General features: G+C 39.8%; 1 protein-coding gene across 2 annotated transcripts in view; it reads left to right on the forward strand.

Moving 5' to 3' along the window:
• The window catches only part of LOC139935653 (E3 ubiquitin-protein ligase HERC2-like), a 78,460-nt gene extending 53,570 nt beyond the window's left edge, over window positions 1–24,890 (forward strand). For both annotated transcript variants that reach the window (XM_071930138.1, XM_071930139.1), the window contains exons 56-76: window positions 452–643; window positions 1,355–1,508; window positions 2,089–2,196; window positions 2,905–3,195; window positions 4,029–4,156; window positions 5,265–5,546; window positions 6,271–6,389; window positions 6,878–7,076; window positions 7,555–7,769; window positions 8,607–8,784; window positions 9,793–10,046; window positions 11,337–11,476; window positions 12,550–12,645; window positions 13,124–13,419; window positions 13,988–14,213; window positions 14,954–15,148; window positions 15,428–15,562; window positions 15,909–16,071; window positions 17,315–17,420; window positions 18,323–18,535; window positions 19,908–24,890. In XM_071930138.1, coding sequence (XP_071786239.1) covers window positions 452–643; window positions 1,355–1,508; window positions 2,089–2,196; window positions 2,905–3,195; window positions 4,029–4,156; window positions 5,265–5,546; window positions 6,271–6,389; window positions 6,878–7,076; window positions 7,555–7,769; window positions 8,607–8,784; window positions 9,793–10,046; window positions 11,337–11,476; window positions 12,550–12,645; window positions 13,124–13,419; window positions 13,988–14,213; window positions 14,954–15,148; window positions 15,428–15,562; window positions 15,909–16,071; window positions 17,315–17,420; window positions 18,323–18,535; window positions 19,908–20,165 — 3,948 coding nt within the window. In that variant the 3' untranslated portion in view covers window positions 20,166–24,890. The remainder of the gene's footprint in view (window positions 1–451; window positions 644–1,354; window positions 1,509–2,088; window positions 2,197–2,904; window positions 3,196–4,028; window positions 4,157–5,264; window positions 5,547–6,270; window positions 6,390–6,877; window positions 7,077–7,554; window positions 7,770–8,606; window positions 8,785–9,792; window positions 10,047–11,336; window positions 11,477–12,549; window positions 12,646–13,123; window positions 13,420–13,987; window positions 14,214–14,953; window positions 15,149–15,427; window positions 15,563–15,908; window positions 16,072–17,314; window positions 17,421–18,322; window positions 18,536–19,907) is intronic.
• Window positions 24,891–25,225: the final 335 nt, after the last annotated feature.

Consider the following 25,225-nt stretch of genomic DNA (forward strand, 5'->3'; position numbering starts at 1 on the left):
ATTTTCTTTTTTTCAACCTAAAATTGAATTTTTGCCATAAGCAAAATGAAAATGGCATTGGTGTCTCATAGATGAAGTTCTAGCCCCGTTGCTACATCTAGCTCATTTGGTAGAGCGTCGGCATGTTAATCTAGAGGTCGCAGCTTCAAGTCTCACCCTAGTAAAGTTTTCTTTGTTCAGTCCAACAACATTTTTAAATTTACCCAGTCAGTTTCCCTTTTGGTTTATTCAATCGATCGTGCACCCTATCTCACATGATCCATATGAATTTTCACTCTCCAATTTTTTGCATATCTTGTGCTCCAGGTAGGAGGTGCTGTTAGCGATGAAATACTTTTCCCATCTCTTCTCTCCCACCTCGTCTTTTTTTCCTCAGTGATTACTTCAAGTAGGTTTTATTATTTTTTACTTACTTATTTGTTACTTACGAAAAACATTATTGTTCCTGTAGGTAACAAGTCCTGATGATAAGGGACCTGTAAGCCCCCTACCCTCCTTGGATGATTTTACCAGCACCTTACAGCCGGACGATGCTCGCATCCTCGTCGACCTCCTCAAGCTAGCTGTCGCCAACAGAGCAGGGCATCATGGGAAACGTGCCATCTCGGATACACTCACAGCTATGGCCAAGTTCTACCCTGAGGTAATTGGAGTTTTTTTGCTAAATTTTAAATTTGATTAACTTAATTTTTGTCTTTGACAATACATGTAAAAATCCTGTTTGTTGTAAAGCACTGATGTTGACAGTGTAAGAGCGCTCTATAAATGCCCGTTATTATTAATAAAACCTAAAGTTTTAACTGAAGCTTTGCTAAGTAACTATTAAACAGTGTATGTCAATTTGTAAAACTGTTATTAGGATACTCAAAATTTAAGACAAACTTTGTAGTGTCACCTGTTATAACGTGTGGCAGACCGATCAATAAATGAAGTATTTACAGTAACGTTGGCATGCTCAGAATATTTTTTCGTCGACGCCTTCGCTCCTCTGACACAAACCTTCTCCGAGTACCCCTCTCTCATCACTCCTGGGGAAACCGCTCTTTCTCTCTCGGTCTGGTCCTTCCCTATGGAACTCACTCCCCATCAAACTCAGAAAGGAAACTTCCTTCAACACGTTCAAGAACCAACTCAAGACCCACCTCTTCACACAAGCTGCTTCTCCTTCTGTTTATTTTATTTAATTAGTTCCTTCAGTTGTTAGCTTTGTTAGGGTTCCTGCGCCAGGAGTGTCGCCTGTGACAGACATGGCGCATTACAAGTTTCCTTTATTATTATTATTAAAGAGAGTCAGCACTAACCCAAGATATGTCTTCTTAACCCAATTTCAATTTAAAAAAAATCTTTCTCCAAGGTTGCCGACATGTTGCTGGAGTTGTGCGTAACAGAGTTGGAGGACGTTGCGTTGGACACAGAGTGTGGCCGGTCAGCCATGCAGCCTGTTATACAAGAGAGCGCTCACCCGTACGCTGACGATACTATCAACAGTGGACACGTCAAGATTCCAGGTAGGGCAACTAAAGCCCGGTTCATACTGAATGTGAATGTGATACGAGTTTTGATGTCACAAACTCGTAACAAATAATTTGCATCAGTTGACTTGGGCTTGACTCCTGCGGAACATTCGCTGCAAAAACAACCATTTGTATCGCATTCGCAAAAAGTGTGCACCTGGCTTAACTCATAGAAAATATTTTTACATACAGTAAAAACTCTGTATTGATCATTTCATAATGTGCAGAATACTTACACACGCTTAACAATTGTCTGCTAAGCAAAAATGAGCAGGACACCAATCATGGTAGTCTGGCTGGTTGCTTTATTTTGGTAAGCGTCATTTTGTTGTGCAAAGCTACTTCTTGTGCTTAAGCAACTCTATGAAATTGGGCCCTGGTTATGTCGAAGGTGTGGCCCAAGAACTAGAGCTGACGAGATCTGAACGTGCTAATGATTGGCTAGCTGTTTGTCATGTCATAGATGATGTCATCAATATTAAGCCATCTTTTCTATAAAAAGTAATTAATTAAAAACACATAATGTCATTACATCATTCTTGACCTGGTTTTGTATTACTCCTTCTGTTTGTAGGAGCGGAGGCCTTACGTGTTGAGTTTGATCGCCAGTGCTCTACTGAGAGACGTCATGACCCACTGACCATCATGGATGGAGCTGTACGAACAATATCTGTCAGATCAGGTTAGTACTTAAAGCCATTGGACACTTTCGGTAAACAGTATTGTCCAAGGACCACACTTCATGTATCACAACTTCTATATAAAATAGCAAATCTGTGAAAATTTAGGCTCAATCGGTCATCGGAGTCAGGAGAAAATAACCCACCCTTGTTTAAATCAGTAACTCTCGATATCGAGAATTGATATTGATGTTATGTTTTCTCAAAAAGTAAAGCATTTCATGGAACAATATTTCAAGAGAAGTCTTTCACCATTACCTTCTATAAACCCTCACACAATTCTAAGCTCAAAATTTGGGGACATAAAAAGTGATATGTTTTTACATAACCACATAACTTCAAAGTGAAATGTTTCTCACAATGCGTTATACTATAGAAAGCTGCCGTAGACTTCTAACCAAAGGTTTTTACTGCCATTAACTTTAAAAGTGACTACCAAACGTAAACCTTCCCTTTAATATCTGTCAGAATAGGTTAGTATCGGTATATGTCTGCCTAAATCAAGTTTTCTTTTGAAAGACAAAGTCTTCTAACGAATGTTTTCTGGATTCGCTATTCGCAACTTGTTAAATTTTACCTGCCGTTTAACGCCCTTTTCTAGGGTAAATAGCTGCTGCAGGTGAAGTTATCTCTGCCAGGAAAGAAAGAACCATTAAGAAGCACTGACATCTTAATTACAATTCAAATATTTTATGCTATTTTTTTGCCAGGGAGAGAATGGGCAGATTGGTCCGCTGAGCTCCGCATCGCCGGAGAGGAACTCAAGTGGAAGTTCACCAGCGACGGTTCGGTCAACGGATGGGGCTGGCGTTTCACCGTCTTCCCCATCATGCCAGCTGCTGCTCCTAAGGATCTGCTCTCTGACCGGGCAGTGCTGGCCAGACCCTCCATTGACCTGGTCACGTGTCTACTGGACTTCAGACTGGAATCGTCTACTGATAGAAAGATTATGCCCAGGCTGGCTGCAGCGTTGGCTGCTTGTGCTCAGCTTGGCTCGCTAGGTATGTAAATATTATTATTATTATTTATTTGGCAATTTCACACAAAAATACAATATACACTTGATCTTGCTATTCTTTATTAATTGACCATTGTTAGTTTCATCATGATGCAACTTGCTCTCTAATCCTACCCTTTCATGTCTCCCTGCATTGTTGTCGAACAAAACATTTACCACTTTTATGGTCCAGTTATCCATCCTTTCATACTAAACATCCTTTATCCTTGCCACTTTACTCCTATTGGTTCATAGCCACCAATTGTTTCTGAAATAGAAACTTTGATTGGCTGTTATTTTCCCGCTTCTTTCTGGATCCTTCCCTTAATCCCTTTCCCCTCTCTTTTTCTATAAATAGATATGTATTTGTTTGTACTTGTTTTATGCCTCTAAAGAAGGTCCGGTTTGGATCGAAAGCTAAGGCATCTACCCTATTCATTATATACATTGTATGTATATATAAATAGGACAAAACTCTTTTAAAAAACATTTGTCATTAAAAGGAAACCATCAAGAATAGCAGACAACGGGAATACATCTAGATTAAAAAGTGGGCAGGCAGTCAAAAGTGGATACAGCAAAGTACTAACAAGACTGATGAACAAAATTCAAATATTCCAGCTTTGCGAGGACTGACAAAAGTGCTTACACTGCCCACCAAGCTCAGTAGGCCCAATGAACAAGAGTAATGGCAGAGTACGGCACATGTTTTGATTTTCCTCAGCACTACTTTCTGCCTAACAGGTTTATGAAATTGGCCCAGAATGTAAGACGTTTGAAACCTGTAACATTGTGAAAAAAAGATTTTGTGAATGTCTGTGTCTTGATTCGTTGTAGCTGCCTCCCAGCGTATGTGGGCCTTGCAGCGACTCCGTAAGCTGATTTCAACTGAGTTTCACCATAGTCTGAATGTCGAGGCAATCTTGGGCCTGGAGGTCAGCGATGAGTCGGCTACTACATACAACGTAAGATCCTCCTCACTGTTTATTCTTTCACAATCTCCTTCATACAATTTGTCAAGACCAATGCCTAGTTTGCAAAAACTGATTATAGTCATCTCATCTTCTTTCTCTTTGCTTTTATTTGTTTTAAATATTTTCTATCTTCTGTACACTCATTCTTGTTTTAAAATTGTTATATTTAAAGATGCTATGTACATGTGTGTGTCAGATTTTTGGCCGATTTGACCCAAAAATTTTGATTTAAAATTCAATAGGTATTTTGATTGGGGTCGAGAAAGTTACAAGCTTTCATTTGAGCCATTGCTCGAAAAAGTCCGCCAATTATTAGTAGCAGTGAAATAAAGTGCTCAAAATTAGTTTTTGTCGGGATCCCGACAATTATATATCACGTGACCAATTCTTATGTGTTTTAAATTTTTGTCATGGTTCCTGACCATTAAAAGTAAAAGTTAAACTTTTTTTCGTTAGAGCGGGTGATACTCTTCAAAAAAAAAATATTTTTTAATGTTTGGGGCAAAAAATCTGACAGCATCTTTAAGTTGCAATTTGGTCTTTCAGCTGCAAATTCTTGAATGTTTTTTAATAATCCATGAATCATTAACCATATTCAGGCACTGTTAATTTTATAAATCAATACAAATTATATAGTTCAGTAAACATTTTATTTAATCTTTTTATGTTGGATGCTTGTAGAGAACTATTTCTAAATTATTGAACCAAAATAATAATTTATGGACAGAATTCAATATGGTTCATTAAATAAACTATTGATCAGTCTCTCGTAAATTTTGGTTTTATTTCAAATAAAATAATAACAAACAATTATGAATAATAATAATTAATAAATAAATAACAAAGTAATTAAACAGAATTAAAAAGAAAATGCAAGTCATCAAAGCCCCCACAATTTGAAAACAATTATACAAATTTAACAGGTGAATAATATTTATTAAAGATAAACTAAATAAACAAGAACAAAAACCATGTTGTGGAGTCACCCGTTCAATATAAAACCTGATTGGTTAATTACTTAAATTGTTAAAAATTTTCTCCCAGTAAGCACTTCAAACTTTAGGAATACATACATTGCATTATTTCTTCATTTCCCCAGGCTTTCAACGGCACAGCTCTGGCCGCCTTAGTCAAGGGTCTACCCGAAGCCCTCCAGCGTCAGTACGAGTATGAAGACCCGATAGTCAGGGGCGGGAAACACCTCCTCCACAGTCCCTTCTTCAAGGTTCTCGTGGCTTTGGCGTGTGACCTGTCACTGGATGCACTGAGCTGCTGTGCTGAGTCTCATCGCTGGGCGTGGTTCAGACGGTACTGCACAGCGGCCCGCGTTGCTAAGTCACTGGAGAGCCGTGTTCATTTGCCAGATGCGTTTTGCGATGAGGTATAATTATTGCTGTTTAAAAATCATGAATGTAAAATTTTGGGAAAATGGTTCTTTTACCATGCTTGTTTGAGATTGTATTGCCTGAAAAAATAATGATATCCATAATATCCATACCCTAGATATACACACAAAACCGTTGTGCTGAATGTTCCATGTATTGACATGAAGTCTTTCTCAATAAGATAATGTTATTGCATGTGCCCCCACAAAGAAAGAGAAGAAATAAAAACTCACTCCCCTGCTGTGAAGTGAATATCAAGAAGTCCCCTCGATCCACTGAAAAAGTAGTAGTCCTGGCCGATTTCCTAACCTTCCACCCAGGTAGTAGCAGGTAGCAGGATATCCCTGGCGGCCTTACAATTTCGTATTATACTACAGTGACGTCCTGGATATCAGGGTCCATTTCTGGAGGGAAAATTTCCAAAGCTTCATAACTCAAATCTTACCTGCAAGATGCCACTAATTTCAACGTATTCACATTCCATGGCAGCATATATTTTTCTGCGGTGGGTTTTGGTTGTCAAATATTCTTCACAAATCCGTCATTTTCGTGAAATACAGCAGCTCCCATCATTACAAAATTTCCGTTTCCAAAGAACTTAATCTACACAGCAAATATAAACATGGTGTTACAGCAAACCAAATACACATACAAAATGTTATTAATCAATAACCATCAATATGTATTGAACAATTTATTGTGTGTTAATTGATCGATCAGGTGATGAAGAAGATACGAGAGATCAGTGCCGAGGGCGACTCAACAATCCAGCGTGAACATGAGAACCATAAGGAGTTCAAGCGAGAACACGACGAACAGATCCTGATGTGGATGAACAGGTAAGTGCAGGGATGAGATTGTTCAGACTTTTGCCTGATATCAGACTTTTTATGTCGGCCTGGTGAAGAAAATCAGACAAGATTTGTTTCCACAAATAAAGAAATCGTGCCCATTGGTCTACTTCACTTGTGCTTTGGATACTGTTTCCAAAAGCTCCTTTGAATCTATAACCCCAGGGGCTACCAAACAGTAGAAATGGCATCATTTCAACCTATCTTTGAATTTGTATACAAGTTTCAGACTTTTTTGTTTGTTATGACTCTCGATTAGCTTACACAAGTTGTTGAACTAGCCATCAAGTTGTGATACTTGTGTCTGGCCTGGGTGTCAGCCACCACAGCCCCAGCTCACCAGCGGATCTCTGGTGACTACCGCGAGTATAAACCCCTGGTACACACGGGGACGCTAATCAAACATATCCTCTGGATATCAAATGGTATCAGCTAGTTAGTTGATCAACTAACTTTTATTTTCCACAACCTTCCAGGCGGCCGGACGATTGGACCCTCTCCTGGGGAGGTAGCGGAACCATCTACGGCTGGGGTCACAACCACAGAGGTCAACTGGGTGGCATCGAGGGGGCAAAAGTCAAAGTGCCGACCTCTATCGAGTCGCTGACTTCGTTGAGACCGGTGCAGATAGTCGGCGGTGAGCAGACGCTGTTTGCTGTAACTGCAGATGGGAAGGTATGGGAAACTTGACCACTAGGTGGCGCTATTGTCATTGTACAATATATGATGATGCAGATTTGAAAATGATGAATTTTTATTGAGTTTAACATGTTTTTTGTTAAATCATTTCTGAATCATGTTTTTGGTGTGTGATGTTTTGGGATTGTACAAAATTATTTTTAGGATAAACGCATCATACTTGACTTGAATTTTTCTTTTTTAATTTCCAATCTTATTTAGTAAAGATATACAGTACTGAGGCACTCATTTGCACAGTTGATTCTGATAGACAGAAACGCAAGCTCTTCAGCTGATTTCCTCTCTTCTTTTTCAGTGGCATAGCAATCTGCTGAAAAACACTGTTCAAAGATTTGTATTGTATTGGGCATGTTCCTCTTTCCACAGAATATTTTTGTGTACATGTTTGTATAGAAATGTGTCGAAATAACGATTCAAAGAGGTCTCCCAACCTTTTTTCTCTGTATTCTGTCAGGTTTATGGCACTGGTTACGGAGCTGGTGGACGTCTCGGTATCGGAGGAACTGATTCAGTCTCCACACCGACTCTCTTGGAGTCCATTCAACACGTTCACATCAAGCGCGTCGCTGTCAACTCAGGCGGGAAACACACCCTGGCGCTCTCCGTCGAGGGAGAAGTGTACTCGTGGGGTGAGGGAGAGGACGGGAAACTAGGCCATGGAAACAGAACGTAAGTTGAGCTGGTCAAGACGACAGGGTACAGTTTCATAAAGCTGCTTAACGGCCGATTTTGTGCTTACTGTACAATTTCCATTTCATAGTGCTGCTAACCGTAAGCACATAAAAAGGTATGCTAACTTTCTGGTGCTTCAGGTATGAAAATGAATGACGTAACAATGTGAATCCATGGTGAACGCGCAAGATGGCCGCATAATTTTCTTGTTAACCTGTGAAATATGCTTACGCTTAAGCAAACTTTTCTGCTACAGTTGAAAGAAAAATTGCTTACCGTTAAGCAGCACTAGGGCCCAATTTATTTTGCACAAAAACAGCCAAGAACTGATCGTAAGTTTAGTCGGTCAAGGTTGTCACTGTACCTTTTGCCGATGTTACTTTGTGCGTCAGACACACAAGTTATGTTGGGAGGCCACCATCTTGTTTGTTGCCAAAGAGTGGAATGTGGCCCAACTCAGAATAAAGGCCCAACTTCAGTATACATACCTAGTGAGCCATTATTACATTGTACAACATTTGAAGTTGGGACAGATTTTGGCTTGATTGTATTCAAACATACACAGAGTAATTTTTCAGGAATGATGACAGCTGTCCAAACTTCTATCCCTGTTGTAACTACTGGATTCTTTGCACACGGTTTCACCTTCAATTTATTCTAGGTTTTTTTCTCTTTATTCATTTCTCAGTTTAAAAAAAATTAATTTAAGTGACATTCACTGAAATTTCCTTAGCTTTATTTTATGTTCTTAGCATTTTACAAATACAAGTGTTTTACTCAAATTTTTATTCTGACAAATCAATTAAGGTAAATTCCTCTTTGTTTTTATTGAAGGCAATGTGATCGTCCCCGCGTTATTGAAAGCCTCCGCGGGAAGGAGGTTGTAAACATTGCTTGCGGTGGTGCTCACAGTGCCTGTATGACATCCAGCGGAGAGCTATTTACCTGGGGTAAAGGTCGCTACGGACGACTCGGCCATGGGGATAGCGAGGACCAGCTGAGACCTAAGCTGGTAGGTTTAAGAAAATTCTTTTTAAAGGCAGTGGACACTATTGTTAATTACTCAAAATAATTATTAGCATAAAACCTTACTTGATTACGAGTAATGGGGAGAGGTAAATAGTATAAAACATCGTGAGAAACGGCTCCCTCTAAAGTAATGTAGTTTTCGAGAAAGAAGTAATTTTCCACGAATTTGATTTCGAGACCTCAGATTTAGAATTTGAGGTCTCGAAATCAAGCATCTGAAAGCACACAACTTCGTTTGACAAGGGTGTTTTTTTTTTTTTTTTTTCATTATTATCTCGCAACTTCGACGACCGATTGAGCTCAAATTTTCACAGGTTTGTTATTGTATGCATATGCTGAGATACACAAAGTGAGAAGACTGGTCTTTGATAATTACCAATAGTGTCCACTGTCTTTAAGTCATTTAAGTCTATTTTAAATTTAATCATTTAACCTGAAGTCGTTCCCACAAACACTCATTGATGCATTACAATAATTATGCGTTACTTACTGACTTGCAAATAAAAATATCCCAGAAAAATGTTGTACTGTTGAAAAGAACACATATAAAGAGTTCTACATATATGGCAGCACAGGCTGAACTCTCCCCTGGGAGCTAAGATGGTTTGATGAGTGAAATAAATGGCTCAGTGACCACCCAGGGTCCAATATCATAGAGCTGCTAAGCACACAAATTTGCTTAGCATGAAATTTCTTCCTTGAAAAAACAACAGGATTACCAACCAAATTTCCATTTGTTGCATATCGCTTGTTACTTGTGTGCAGCTGTTGTTGACTTATCCTGAAAATCAAGTGGAAATTTGTTTGGTAATCCTGTTTTTATTAAGGCAACAATTTCATGCTTAGCAAATTCTTGTGCTTAGCAGCTCTATGAAATTGGGCCCAGAAGTTACAGTTTGGAGCACCATGTGCGTCGCTGAGTGACAGATTTGGAGCTAAGCGTTTAAAAGAATCCATTGTTATTATCATTATATATTTTTTTCCTTCGTAGTTGGAAGCCCTCAAGAGCTACCGCGTCATCGATGTTGCCTGCGGCAGCGGAGATGCCCAGACTCTCTGCATCACAGATGATGATAACGTCTGGTCGTGGGGAGATGGGGACTACGGGAAGCTCGGCCGTGGGGGAAGTGATGGCTGCAAGGTACCCCAGAAGATTGATATCCTGAGCGGGGCTGGTGTCTGTACGGTGGAGTGCGGGTCACAGTTCTCCATTGCACTTACAAAGTCTGGTGCTGTGTATACATGGTAGGTATTTATTTTGCAATTCATAAAATTAAAAATGAACTCTTGAGAGTTTACAACCTGTATTCTTTTCCATCAGCCATTAGTACCTAAAAGTTTTCAGTGTTAAATTTTACTTTTGTCTTGTTGTTTTCCTTAATGTTTTTGCAGACAATTTTGGTATTTTTTTTAAGACCAGTATCACCACTTGATGTGACCCAACACATACTTGTGAATTTTTAAAGCTCTATCGGTTGTTGAATTTTCAAGGAAATAGAGAAAAACCTATGTTGACAATATGTTCAAACATCAGGTTTTTGACTCATAGCTATAAAAAAAATTACTCAAAGCTATATATTTTACACATTTCTCAAAAACTGTTGCATTTCAAGCAAAATTTTTCAAAGTAAGTTTTCCCCAATGACCATCTTTAAAGACACTGGACACCTTCGGTAATTGTCAAAGACCAGTCTTCTCACTTGGTGTATCTCAACATAGGTGCAAAATAACAAACCTCGTCAAAATTGCAAGATAATAATGGAAGAAAATACATCCTTGTCACACGAGGTTGTGTGCTTTCAGATGCTTGATTTTGGGACCTCAAAACTTAATTATGAGGTCTCAAAATCAAATTTGTGGGAAATTACTTTGAAAACTGCGCTACTTCAGAGGGGGTCGTTTCTCATAATGTTTTATACTATCAACAGCTCTCCATTGCTTGTTACCAAGTAAGTTTTTATGCTAATAAATATCTTAAGTAATTACCGATAGTGTTCCAGTGTCTTTAAATCATGTCACTTATGTGGAAATTGTGGGGACAAAAATATTTTTCATATTTGCCAATGTTGGGCAAACCCTTAGTAATAGTAATAACTGTATTTATAACAGCCATTTGCCAAAGGATACAAAGTGCCAGGTATTATTACTGCAAGGAGTGGGGCGAATTTTTGAGATATAAGACCTAATCCTTAAGCACCATGTAATGGTATACAAGATGCTGTGGTGCAATATGCTGCCAATCCAGCCAGGAACACCGGGCGAACCCCTTTTCTTTTCGATAAGTGCACTGGGTTCTTTTACATGTGTTTACACAACACATGGGACCAAAGGCTTTACGTCCCATCCGAAGGACGAAGCAATGGTTATGTGTCTTGCTTAAGGACACAAGTGTCACGGCTGGGTATTCGAACCCACACTCTGTCGATCAGAAACACCAGAGTTTGAATTCGGTGCTCTTAACCGCTCGGCCACGACACTCCCATGTATTATTAGTGTAAATCAGATTTCATGACTGATTTTCTTAATCTTTTATAGGGGTAAGGGAGATTACCACCGCTTGGGACACGGTACTGATGATCATGTACGGCGCCCTCGCAAGGTGGCTGCACTCCAGGGCAAGAAAGTCATCTGTGTAGCAACAGGGTCGTTGCACTGTGTGGCGTGTACAGACCAAGGTCAGTAGATTCCAACAAGTTCTCAACGACAGCAAATAACTGCAGGCCTGGAATATCATCTTTGAGATGACAAGGTCCTTTTCAGTCTATGGGAAACTTCTAAATGGGCACCAAGGACAGGACCAGGGGCAACAGAGCCCATGGTCTCTGTGGCTTCCAATATTTCCAGGCCTGTAACTGGTGACATAATTGTGTTTAAAGCCATTGGACCCTTTCGGTACAGAAACAAAAAAAAAAGTTCACAGATTTACAAATAATTTACAGGGTTTACAGAAGGTAATGGTGAAAGACATCTCTTGAAATATTAGTCCATGAAATGCTTTACTTTTTGAGAAAACGGTAAAACAATATAAATTCTCGTTAGCGAGAATTACGGATTTGTTATAAACACATGTCATGACACGGCGAAACGCGGGAAAACAGGAGTGGGTTTTCCCGTTATTTTCTCCCGACTCCGATGTCCGATTGAGCCTAAATTTCTACAGGATTGTTATTTTATATATAAGTTGTGATACACAAAGTGTGGGACTTGGACAATACTGTTTACCGAAAGCGTATAATGGCTTTAACAACTTGAGATTGTTGTCCTTCTTTAACTTACCTGCTCTGGTTTGTTTCTATTTTTCTGTCTTTTGTACCAGTCTTTTGTACGTTGTACTAGAACCCTGAAAAAGTTCCCTTCCACACATTTGTTTGATGATAATAGTTCTCTAAAATTAATTTTCACGAATGAGCTTAAAAATAAACATTATTAATTTTGAGTGACATCACTCAAAAACATTGGTAAGAACACTTTACAGGGACTCTTCATGCAATGGGAAATGCATATCGGAAATGTAGGTCTCGAGTATACCCACAACACCCACAGCAATTGCCTTGGTGCCCTGTGTTTTTGCTGCATTGCCCTTTGCAAAGTTCCAATACAAATTTATATTTTCCTCATAGAGGTGCCCCTTACCAGAGGGAAATTGCTTTGCCCCTTCAAGAACGAAGTTCAAGGCCTGGAAATGTAAGAAATCTTAATATGTCAGTGATATAGTTTGATTTGCTTTGATTTGATTTGATTTTACCAGGTGAGGTCCACACATGGGGAGACAACGACGAGGGTCAGCTAGGAGACGGAACGACCAACGCCATTCAGCGGCCAAGGATGGTCACTGCACTGCAAGGTACTCGGACAGCACTGGCTCTCTTTGAAGAATAGTGTCCTCTCAAATGTTGAAGAAACATCCATAAATACCTCAGTTAGTTTAGGCTGTCCTAGTTGAAGGGGAAGTAATGAGCGCTTTGAGATGCCCGCGGCAGTGATAAAGCGCTATATAATGATTACTTTTATTATGAAATGTGTACCCATTTTTTGAGCTACATATGAAGTAAAACAAATAGCTGTAAAGAATGCAACATCGCTTAGATAACATAACTAGGGCCCAATTTCATTGCTCTACTTACCGCCGATTTCTGCACTTATGATCACTTTTCTCCGCTTACTGTGCAAGTGCCGAATTTCTGCCTAGCTGTGTAAGCGCAGAATGCCTAATTACCCGGTGTATGCTTTTTTAAGTCGTAAGATTAATCCTAAGTCGGGAAGAGTTTGGTGAAATCCACCCTGATCTTATAACATGCTCATGTTTCCTTTCTCACCCCCAGACAAAAAGATTACTAATGTAGCGTGTGGCTCAGCGCACACCATCGCATGGTCCACCAGCAAGCCGGTCAACGCCGGCAAGCTCCCTAGGGCCATCCCCATGGAGTACAACCTCCTTAGGGAGGTATCTATCCCAGTCATCCGCAACCGCTTGGTGCTTCTTCATCACTTCTCGGAGCTCTTCTGTCCGTCCATTCCCATGTTTGATCTCCACTCAGACGATGAGGACGGCAAGGCTGGGGCGGGGAACTTGGTCGGGATCGACGCCCTGAGAGGTTTGCTGGTGTCATCGGGGAAGGTGAGATTCCATCAAAATCCATCACCCATTAATGCTTACAGCAGGCTTGTGAATTGTCAGGATTTTTCATTAATCTCCCCTTTGCCGTCAGATTTTGTTGGAAGAGGCGAACAAACATAGATGGAACAGTTAGCTCTCATTATCAAACTTACAGATAATATTTGTGCTAATAGAAAGAGTCTGTAAACCGCTGAAATATAGCATACTCAGGGAGCTTCATCACCATACCAAGAAGCTATACATGCAGTTATCCAATTTTCAGGAGTTGGAATTTTGGGGGCTTGAACAAAGACAAATTTATAGTGGGATTTATACTGTTTAACTTTTACTGTTTAATTTTGTCTTCACCCTAGCACTGCGTGGGTGAATAAATTGGACAAGTTTTTCAAATTTTGTAGACTGTGGCAGGGCCGATGAAATGAGCCATATGTAAAGTGCAAAAAAGAGAAGTAAATTGCTGCTTAAAAATGCATGGCATTTAACTTCATGCAAGGCACTGCTAGGGGTAAAAACAAATACTTGGATATTTATTTTATTAATTTTTTTTTAATCACATTTTTATTTTCAGGAAGCTGCCTTTCGTAAAGTTGTCCAGGCCACCATGGTCCGTGACCGACAGCACGGCCCGGTCATCGAGCTCAACCGTATCCAAGTGAAGAGATCCCGCAGTAAAGGTGGCCTTGCCGGCCCCGATGGGACCAAGTCTGTCTTTGGTCAGGCGTGCGCCAAGCTCGGTCAGTTTGCATCCGAAAGCTTACTGTTGCCTCATCGAGTCTGGAAGGTCAAGTTTATTGGTGAGTTTTGCCTCTAAAATGTTTTTTTCAGAAATAATTGCAAGTTTTCTATGAATACGTAAGTATTTAAACAATGTTAACGCTAGGCATTTAACAGAAAAATATCAAACATATTTCAGAATTACAAGTAGGCTTTTACTTTGCGTTTAAGTGTGGATGAGCTGTTGAGGTCACTTGGAAGCTTGTTCAAATTGGCTGCACCAGAGTATCGAACAGTGTGTTTAAAAAATGGTGTGAATATGAATATTTGTTGAAGATGTTATGGTCGTGAATGTTGTTACTAAGTTCAGAGAGCGATTGGAGGTCAGTGAGAAGTTCTTTGATGAAGAATTTGTACATGAAGATGTTCTGATGATATTTGTTGATGTTATCGAGGTTGAGCTCTTTGAATAGAGGGTTCCGATACGTATGAGCAGAGTAATGAGCTTTTGAGACGAGGCGATTGACTAGACGCAAGTCATTGTACCAGGCATTATTCAAATCTAACTCTCAAATGGCGTATCAGTTATTTTGTATCAGTTATCAGTTATAAATGTTCCAGGCTTTTTATTGTTTTGTTTTGAGATGTGTTTTTGTTTTGTTTTTTCTTGGGGGGGGGGGAGGGCCTGGCTGTATTAAGGAAGGAGATTGTAGTCTTTTTCTTCAAGCTCTCTAAAGCTTTCAATGAGTTCAAATTAAAAAAAAAACTTGGATTGTTCCAAATTTAAACACCCCTCGATTGTTCCATTTGTGTCTGACAGGGGAGAGTGTAGATGACTGTGGAGGGGGCTACAGTGAATCCATAGCGGAGATGTGCGATGAACTACAGAATGGTTCGACCCCTCTCTTGGTTCTCACCCCTAATGGGCGAGATGAAGCAGGCGCCAATCGCGACTGTTTCCTGCTGAACCCTGCGGCGAAGTCTGCGACGCACCAGAACATGTTTAGATTCTTGGGTAAGTGTTGACCAATTATTTTCTTCCAGCTGGCGTAAAAACCAGTGGAGAACAGTGGATTTACCTGGTACGCCGTCTACTGCTACCTAGCGTCAACAAAAGTCTCCCATTAGAATGGATAAACTGTCCCCGGTATTTATGAATGTATTTTACGTATAACCTGTCTACATGTATTTGTCTGGAACAGCTAGCTGGGATACCTCTGACTGTCATACACAATCTCGTTCTGATTCATCATGGACTAATCGTTCTATTTGTTCTCCTTTGATGCTATTCCAGGTATATTGATAGGTATCGCTATCCGTACCGGTAGTCCACTCAGCCTGTCTCTGGCCGAGCCTGTCTGGAAGCAGCTAGCTGGAATGCCGCTGACTGTCACCGATCTCACCGAGGTAGACAAAGACTACATGCCAGGTAGGCTATAATTGTCATACGGCTGCCTATCTGGCAACCTACAGTATGTAGTGCTGAAGCGCTCATTATTTGTTTATCAACAATATAAACAGAGCTACATGTATGTATCCCTGCGATGCCCCGCCCCTATCGGATTTACACAAATGCCATGGTGTTACTGCAGACAGTGGACCGTCTAGAAACGTGAATAACTCATATGTGTTAAAGACACTGGACACTATTGGTAATTGTCAAAGACTAGCCTAAACATATATCTCATCATACATTGCATAAAGTAACATACCTGTGAAAATTTGAGCTTGGTAAAACGTTCTCATTTTTGTAATTGTTTCTTTGATTTATTCAGGATTGATTTGCATCCGTGACATGGAGCCTGAGGCCTTCTTATCCATGGACATGCCATTCAGTACACCAAGCGCAACGGGTCTAGACAGCCCACTGAGCACCAAACACTCGCATATTACACTGGAAAATCGAAATGAGTACGTCAGGGCTGCCCTCAACTACAGGTGAGCTCCCCCCCCCCAAAAAAAAAAAAAAATTAAAAAAATAATAATAATAATAATAATAATAATAATAATAATAATCCTCTGGGACTTCATGTTATCAGAACATAGGCGTCCGGATGTTGTAGTCTTAGATAAGGCAAAGAAGATGTGTCATCTCATTGACGTAGCTGTGCCGGGAGATTTAAGGGTAGCTTCGAAGGAGATGGACAAGATCCAAATGTACCAAGACCTGGCAAGGGAACTTCGAAAGATTTGACAGGTGAAAGTGAAAGTAGTTCCTGTGGTGGTTGGAGCGCTCGGCACCATTCCGAAAGCACTGGGGAAACATCTGGACGAAATAGGGACAGATTTGAGAATAGATCTGTTGCAAAAGGCGGCGCTGTTGGGAACAGCGAGGATCCTAAGAAAGACCCTCGAGATCTAAGGATACGGGAAGTAGCCCGACTCGAGGAGTTACCAGCACAAATGAAATATGATCTTTCTTTTGCATGCTGTGATAACATGAAAAATTAATAATAATAATAATAATAATAATAATAATAATAATAATAATAATAATAATAATAATAATAATAATAATAAAATAAAAAAACAATCATCAACATTTTTATAAATTTCTCTTGTCATCTGTAGGTGAGACAATGACCATTTCTAACAGACTTATTGCATGTTTTGTGGCTGAGTTTATATGAGACAACAAATACAGGCATGTGATTTTATCAAAATTTTCTTGAGCCTTCAAAATTTCTTGAAAGAAATATTAAGCAGTCACTACATGGAGGAAAAAATAGTCTGCATGTCGTCCAAAGCTGTAGTGTTGTATTTCTTGTGACGCACAGAATCCGTAAACCTCCTGGGCCCAATTTCATGGCTCTGCTTACCGTAAGCACAGAATCGGCGCTTACGGAAGCAGGGAATTCTGTGCTTACGGCAAGCATATTTCACGGGTTAGCTGCGAATTTTGGCTTCTGCGCGTGCGTACTCCGGGTTACTAGGCATTCTACGCTTACAAGGCTAGCGCAGAAATTCGGCACCTTTCACGTAAGCGGAGAATCGTGATCGTAAGCGCAGAATTCGGCGGTAAGCAGAGCCATGAAATTGGGCCCAGAATTGTAACGACTCGGAGGCATTGTGTCTAGAATAAGGGGGACCAAGGCTCCCAGTCCCTTTGAGAAATTTTCACAATTCCCCCCGCAAACGATATTTTGAATAATGTTTGTTTTATTCACGCGTTCATTTCCAGGTTACATGAGTTTGATGAGCAGGTGCAATGGGTACGAGAAGGCATGGCGAGGGTCATCCCTGTACCCCTCCTGTCCCTCTTCACTGGGTCTGAATTAGACACCATGGTAAGAACCACGCCCTTTTCTTCTTTGCCTCAGCTGTGCAAGGATAAGAAAGGACAAACTTTTTATTTGAAGAGAGACCTTTTAAAATTTGCTTCGGGGGAAAATGTAGCTGTTATTTTTCTCCAGATATGAAGAAATCATGGTCTCTGATCTTAGCATACGGTCTAGGTCACCAGGCCCAAGCTCTGGTGTTGTCAGAAAAAAGAGTGTCAGTTCAATACCCGGTCATGACACTTGAACCCTTGTAATTGCTTTGATGAGGGTGGCATGGTTGGCTTGTGCGTAAAGCGCTCGCCTTTCACCATGGTGACCCCGGTTCCATTCCCGGCCAGGGCCATATGTGAGTTGAGTTGTGCGTTGGTTCTCTGCTGTGCCACGATGGTTTTCCAGACCATCCGGTTTTCCTCCCTCGGGAAAAATCAAACACTTTCGATCTTGGCTGTGCTCCGTGGTTATAATGGGTTGATGTGGCTGGCAGCCTAAGGCGCCCTTGCATGCCAGCTTCTCGAACATGTTGTAGCCGCGTCCTTCACAATTCAGCTCTTAGCTGCGAGTAAGGATGATTAGCCCCCCAAATTATTATTATTAAAAGATGGGCATGTTGTACCCCAAAACTCCTTGGAATCTATAACTCCTGGGCTCCTTTTTACAAAGATTACAATCCAGATGCAGTCTTTCAAAGCAAGATGCCGCTTGCCTTGTCTTATTTTGACTTACCTTCCAGGTTACGTTATTTTAATTTGGTATACTTTACTGGGTCAAAATGTTAGCAAGCAACTCTGGGTTATATGTTGTGCTTTGATTATTAGAGGAAAAGATATTCCTTTGAAATGAATTGACCTATGAATTTGATTTTCCGTGATAAACTATAATGTTTTACCCCTACCTACACCCTTACCTAGGTCTGCGGCAGCCCCGATATTCCTCTCCACCTTCTCAAGTCTGTAGCTACCTACAAGGGAATAGACACGGGAGCCCCCTTGGTGCAGTGGTTCTGGGAGGTGATGGAGGACTTCAGTAACACGGAGCGATCGTTATTCCTCAGATTCGTCTGGGGCAGGACTCGTCTCCCCCGAACAATCGCAGACTTCAGAGGAAGGGACTTTGTTCTGCAGGTGGGTGCAGTTTGGAACACAGGGCCGAATAAATATTGACCCAATTCATTTGATGTCATCATCAGAATAATCTTGGATGCACCATATTGGTGGGCAATGTCACTGTGCGTTATTCAGTGAAGGGCGCATTTTAGGCAACGCGGCGATTACACGTAAACCTATGTGTCCACCAAAATGGTGAGCATGGCACAGTCGCCGCATCTGACGCATGTGCAAGAGGTCAATATTGCTATTAAAACCACTTGATAAAAGTGCCATTGGTAGCCTGAACAAGGCACCAGAGCGCAAACTTGATGCATTTATTAACCACTTTACATCTGGTAACATGTATACACATGCTGTGTCTTGGCCTAACGTTTAAGAGCACAGGACTCAAGCTCTGATGTTTCGGATCAGCAGAGTGTGGGTTCGAGTCCTGGTCTTGACTTGGTGTGTTGTGGCTGAGTGGTTCAGCACACTGGACTCAAGCTCTGATGTTTCTGATTAGCAGAGTGTGGGTTCAGGTCACAGTCGTCACACCTTTGTCCTTAAGCAAGACATTTAACCAGGATGCTTTGTCCTTGGGATGGGACGTAAAGCCCTTGGATGGCACGTAAAAGAACCCAGTGCACTTATCGAAAAGAGAAGGGGTTCGCCCTGGTGTTCCAGGTTTAATCGGCAGCATATTGTGCCACAGCACCTTGTAAACCATTACATGGTGCTTTAAAGGAATATGTCTCATACTTAAAACCGTAGCTCCATATACCTTGCAGGAAATAATACTGAGTGCTTTGATACGCCCCTAGAGGTGTTATAAAGCGATATGTAAGAATCAAGTATTATTATACACATCAGAAGTTTGGGATGGACTTATGGCAGATTGTTCATGCGGTGTTTAAAACTCTGTATAGGGTTAAAGGAACACGTTGCCTTGGATCGGACGAGTTGGTCTATAAAAAGCATTTGTAACCGTTTTTTGTAAAATGCATATGGTAGGAAAAATGTTTTAAAAGTAGAATACAATGATCGTCACAAATTTGCCTCGAAATTGCGAGGTTTTCCTTATAATGTGCAAACTAACACGGTCGGCTATTTATGGGAGTCCAAAATTTGACTCCCATAAATGGCCGGCCGTGTTAGTCGACGAGGTAAAAGGAAAACCGTGCATGTTCGAGGCATGTTTGTGTGGATCATTGTATTATGCTTTTACAACATTTTTCTAACCATATGCATTTCATAACAAACGGTTACAAACGCTTTTCATAGACCAACTCGACCGATCCAAGGCAACGTGTTCCTTTAAGCCTTGATGGAGTTATTTTATTCATTATTTATGTTTCATTGAAGAGTTGTGCATTAATTAAACAAACCCGCAATTCTGATACGTTCACAGGTCCTTGACAAATACAGCCCACCGGATTACTTCCTACCAGAGTCCTACACATGTTTCTTCCTTCTTAAACTCCCGCGCTACTCCTGCCGAGAAATCCTACGCGAGAAACTCAAGTACGCCATCTACTTTTGCAAGTCCATCGACACCGACGACTATGCGCGCATCGCCCTGACCGGGGAACCAGCCGGAGGGGACACCAGTGACGATGACAGCGATGAGGACGACGACGTGGATAGCACAGGATTCGAGACGGAATAAGTTCAACTTAAAAAGGTCGCAAAGGTCGTCGGTTCGAATCCCACCCGAGTAATATGCCTGTGATTTGTGTTCACAGAACTCGGGTAAGTACTGAGTATACAGTGCTAACACACATCGGTGTATATGGATAAAAACCAAGATTAATATAAATTCGACTTAGTGTTGATGAAAGTGGTGTTTTTAGCCTTAAAGGCACTGGACAGGTCTGGTTATTACTCAAAATAGTTGTTTTCATAAAAACTTACTTGGTACGAGCAACGGAGAGCTGTTGATAGTTTAACACATTGTGAGAAACGACTCCCTCTGAAGTATCGTAATTTTTGAGAATAAGTATTTCTTACTAGAGATTCTGAGAACAACTACAGGCCTGAAGCCTTTCTCAGGCATCTGAAAGCACACACATTTGGGTGTTTTTTCTTTCATTATTCTCTTGCAACTTTGATGACCAATTGACCAAACTTTCACAGATTTGTTATGTTATGCACCCCCAAACAAAGATATTGACAAAATAGGGACACCGCCAATATAGGGCTAGATAGCTCAGTTGGTAGAGCGCCGGCACGTTAATCCGGAGGTCGTTGGTTCGAATCCCACTCTAGTAAATTCTTTGTTCAACCCCAAAAATCTTATGCATAAAAAAAGTGAAATACTTTTCTCAAAATGCATTACACTATCCAATTCAGCTGATTTTCTTACCAAGTAAGTTTTTATTACCATACATTTTCAGAGTCATTACCAAACAAATACAGACCTTTTAAATAACAAAACCATCTCAGTGAAAATAGTGCTTTCAGTGGTTGGATTGCTGGAATCAATGTTAATAAGGCTGATTAAAGTTATATTTAGATGTGTGGCTTGGGGAAAAAAACGGACCAAAAAACCCTTGCCACTTGAGTTCAGTAGACTCATTCCCAAGTACCGTACTTATCTCTGTGCTAGCGTTATGCCCTAAAATTTAGGTGCATGCTGGTCAAGATGATGATGACAAGACCAGCATGTACCTCATTTTATGGGTACACACCTTAAAAATGTATTTGTGATTCAGTCCATGTAGGTGCTTGTAGAATTTCTGCCCATTTACCTCAGGAAGAAATTAAGCATAGATCGATTTTACAGCGAAGCTGAGAGTATAAAATCCAATTCAGCACTTCTGCGATTGGGATTTAAGTGCTGGTTTACCTTTAACTTAAATATTCATATACCTTGTCTGTGTGGAGCATGTTTGGCTTTGGCTAGTCATAAGCCATTATAGTGTCTGTGACTGTTGGCTGCCCCAGTCGTGTGCAAGTGTATACTGTGATCTATCCAAAAACTTGAGCTCATTTGCATAAATCACGCAATTTTGCTCTGGTAAGTTACTTCTTTATAGCTGAGTACCTGTTACGGCGTGTGAGAGTCGTGGCAGTTTGGCTGGTAACTTGCCTCTGCTGAACAAAGTTTAATCTGGGCTAAGCAAATCAACTAACTGTAAAAATGAATGGTGATGAAGGCTGCATGTTTGTCTCTCTGTTTGTCTTTCTGTCTGTGAAAATAATATGCATTGTGGGGGTGTATAGAACAAAAGAAGCTGTACATTAGTCTTTGTTGTACGACATGCTCAAAAGCATGGTATAGATTTTGTGATTATTACCTGAATCAGCGCCATCACTGAGGTCAAATGGAGGTACTTCATTGGCTGGCAGTTGCGTAATATATATACGTGCGTTCATTTTCATGTGTGCTATGGTAAGAGCGACTTCTACAATGGGGTATATTTGCAAGACTGCAAAATAACTCCAGGCTTAAAAAAATAACCAATGGTATGTCAGCTTTTCATGCTTGACATCAAGAATATGAGTGACTCTTCACTGTTTGGAAATGCACTCAGCTCACCTACAAAGACCAATTTAGCTGCTGAACTTGAAGCTTTTGCTTCATCAAAATAATTGTTAGCATAAAAACTTGTAACTGGTAACGAGCAATGGAGAGTTGTTGATAGTATACATGTAAAACAGTTTTGAGAACCGGCTCCCTCTGAAGTAACGCAGTTTTTGAGAAAGAAGTAATATCTCACTAAAATATTTGAATTGCACACAACTTGTATTACAAGGGTGTTTTTTCTTAAATTATTCTCTCGCAAATTTGACGACCAATTCAGAATTGTTATTTTATGCATATGTTGAGATTCACCAAGTGAGAAGACTGGTCTTTGACAATTACCAATAGTGTCCAGTGTCTTTAGGTACCTCTTTATCCATGATGTGTACTTATCCATAAAACAATGTTGTACCTCTCTGTTAAAGTGCTGTGACTGTTATAAACCAAGATAATGCAAAAGATGTTAAACGACAAAGCTTTTTTTATAAGTGAGCTCCTGTAATGTTTAATGTTGTGATGATATTTTAAGAAAGACAGAAAAAAAGGTATTAATTTTTAAATAGCTCCTCGTAGATTTATCCAGTTAGACTGGAGTGCATCTTGAATTTGTCCGAAAAATATAAGATGCACTAGTTATGACAAATCTTATTATTTTTTTTCAAAACTACAACGATTTGTAAAGCTGAACAGAAATATATTTGTGAATTTGTGCAATCATTTATTTATAACTGGCTGTAAATATTAAATGGCTTATCATTCCAGTTGTAAATGACACTAATTGTTTGCGTAAATAGTGACTATATTAATGTAAGGGCCAGTGATTTTCTGTTTTGACAAAAAGCAGAACTCATTCTTGCAAATCACGAAGTAGCCCATAGCAAGAAACACTCTGTATCCAGATTTAAGTGGCACCACTGAAATCTTTAAACAGACAATTTTGAAGTCTGAAAAGAAATTGACAACATTTTGAGGAATCACTAGCACAACTTTAGGGGGTGTAAGCATACATTTTTATATAAATACTTCAGTATCTGTGTCGACACAGGAAGAGTCCTGATATCACATGCATCAAAAGTGTATCAAGGCATGGAGGAAAAATTTTCTTCCTCCATGATCAAGGCTAGCTCTCTTATGAAGTGATTGGAATGCGCCTTTTTTTTAACCACATGAGGGCGCTCTCAATAGTATTTGTATCACTTCCGGGGTGTACGCGATTTGTCCTGCACAGTTTTAATGGGCGTTCTGTCAATTTTGTTGCGCCGTAGTTTTAAGTTGCATTAGAGGTGGATTATTACGGCTTCTTCAAAAGTCTTATTGTCCGTGATGGATTATGTCTGTGGTGGAAATGTGTTCCAGTCTTTAATAACTGTTTTATGAAAGAACGTACCCCTGGAAGTGATTGAGATCTTCCTCACACGGTAAAAAATATGGCGCATTTCGAGTTGGTTGTGGTTAAAAATGGTTGCTTATCGCACTTTGTACTACTGCTCAAAATAGAACCTATATACGGGATAGCTTCATTAAGGAAAGAGGCTAGAACAAAAACATCCATTTCATCTGACAACTAACACCTGTTATCTTTATGTAATTCCTTTTCCAAACAGTGGACTTAATTGGATCATCTTAAACCATCAGTGCGAAGGACTATAGACCTTTATCACGGTGTGGTCATCTTGATTTTACTCCATTCCAACTCATTGTAACCAAACTGATGAGGCTGGATGAAATAATAGTCTGGTGTCATGCGCAATGAATGTTAGCATTCCACATTCATCAATGTTTTTGTAAACAGGGAACATGACCAAGATGGTGACAGCGTGATAAAGGTCTATTGTTTAGTTTAGGTATTGAACTTTCTGATGGGTTATGACCTCAATGAGGTATGACCTTTGTGGAGCCATGGAGAAACATGACCTTACAACCATTTTGTTTTGTGACGGTCTTTTGTCTTAAGAAATAAAAATCATATAAATCGTTACTTATTTAGCTTGATATTTAGTAAGCCTTTTTTTTATATGATAAGCTGTGAAATGTTTTATGAAAAACTTCAACCAGACCATGATCTGTGCCTGTAATATCAGGCAAGATGGTGAGTGCAGTTGAATTAGAAGAATTCGATATACGTTTTCTGTTTAGGTTTTATTTTTTTGTGATGTGTTCTTTTGGCGTTTGTTTTTGTTTTGTTGGAAGAAACAATCTGCAAAAAGCCAAAGTATAACAGCAGCTGAATATTGATGCAGAGAAAGGAGTAAGTTTTTTTGCAAATCACTTAATTGTCTGAAAAATTACTCAAAAAAGCAAAAGACTACTATTTTAACTGAGTTTAAAGGGGGTTTGGGGTCTGGTTTTTTTTATAAAGGGACTCATTTGAGTATTTTGGGAGTAAAAATGTACGCAAAGGAATTGACTTCCAAAATAGTGGAATTTTGTTAGCATTCATTGTGCAGAGGTGTGTTCCGCGCCGAACATAACTTTCTTATGGTGCAGCCATTTTTTTGTGTCCTCCGTGCATCTCTTTGTAACCATCTGAGGCTAAGAGGTGAAAATAGTATGGTGCCTTTGATGAAGTTAAAAATTGAGGTATCTTTATCATTGAGCATGCTGGGGATGAGATTCAGGTTCAAGTTTGATAATGGTCTTCTGCAGTTTTTTATATTCAAACATGATTTTTGTTGGGGGAAGATGTTTTATGAAAAAGCCTTATAAAATGTACAATTGTTAAAATGTGGTAAATTAATTTTTGAGAACCTGAGAAGCTGTTTGTATTATTGTGTGTATAATCCATTGTTATAAAACAACATTATTTGTGAATTGCAAGAAAATATGCAGAGCATAAAGTGTGCACATTAAAAATGTATAAGTGAGAAACTAAAAAAAAAAATCAGAATTGGTGATCATTTTATTTGTGTCTACAATTTGGTTTGTAAGTCTGATCATGACGTCTAGTTTCTTTGTTTGTTTTTTGTTTGAGTGTTGTGAGTGTTTTTTTTTTTTTTTTATTATTATAGATTATCTTCCCAACAAGGGAACTCGACACCCAACAAGAGGATATAAACGCCAAAAGCTGGCAACCTAGTAGACCTATAGCCAATCTCTCTCTCTCGCAATGTTTCCTATAGTGGGGTTACGTGTATGATTGTGAATTGCACGAATAAATGATTCAGAACAAGATGACAATAATTGTGTTAGCCATTGTTATTATC

This window comes from Asterias amurensis, chromosome 4 (assembly GCF_032118995.1).
Source record: "Asterias amurensis chromosome 4, ASM3211899v1".
In the NCBI taxonomy this organism is placed as follows: domain Eukaryota; kingdom Metazoa; phylum Echinodermata; class Asteroidea; order Forcipulatida; family Asteriidae; genus Asterias; species Asterias amurensis.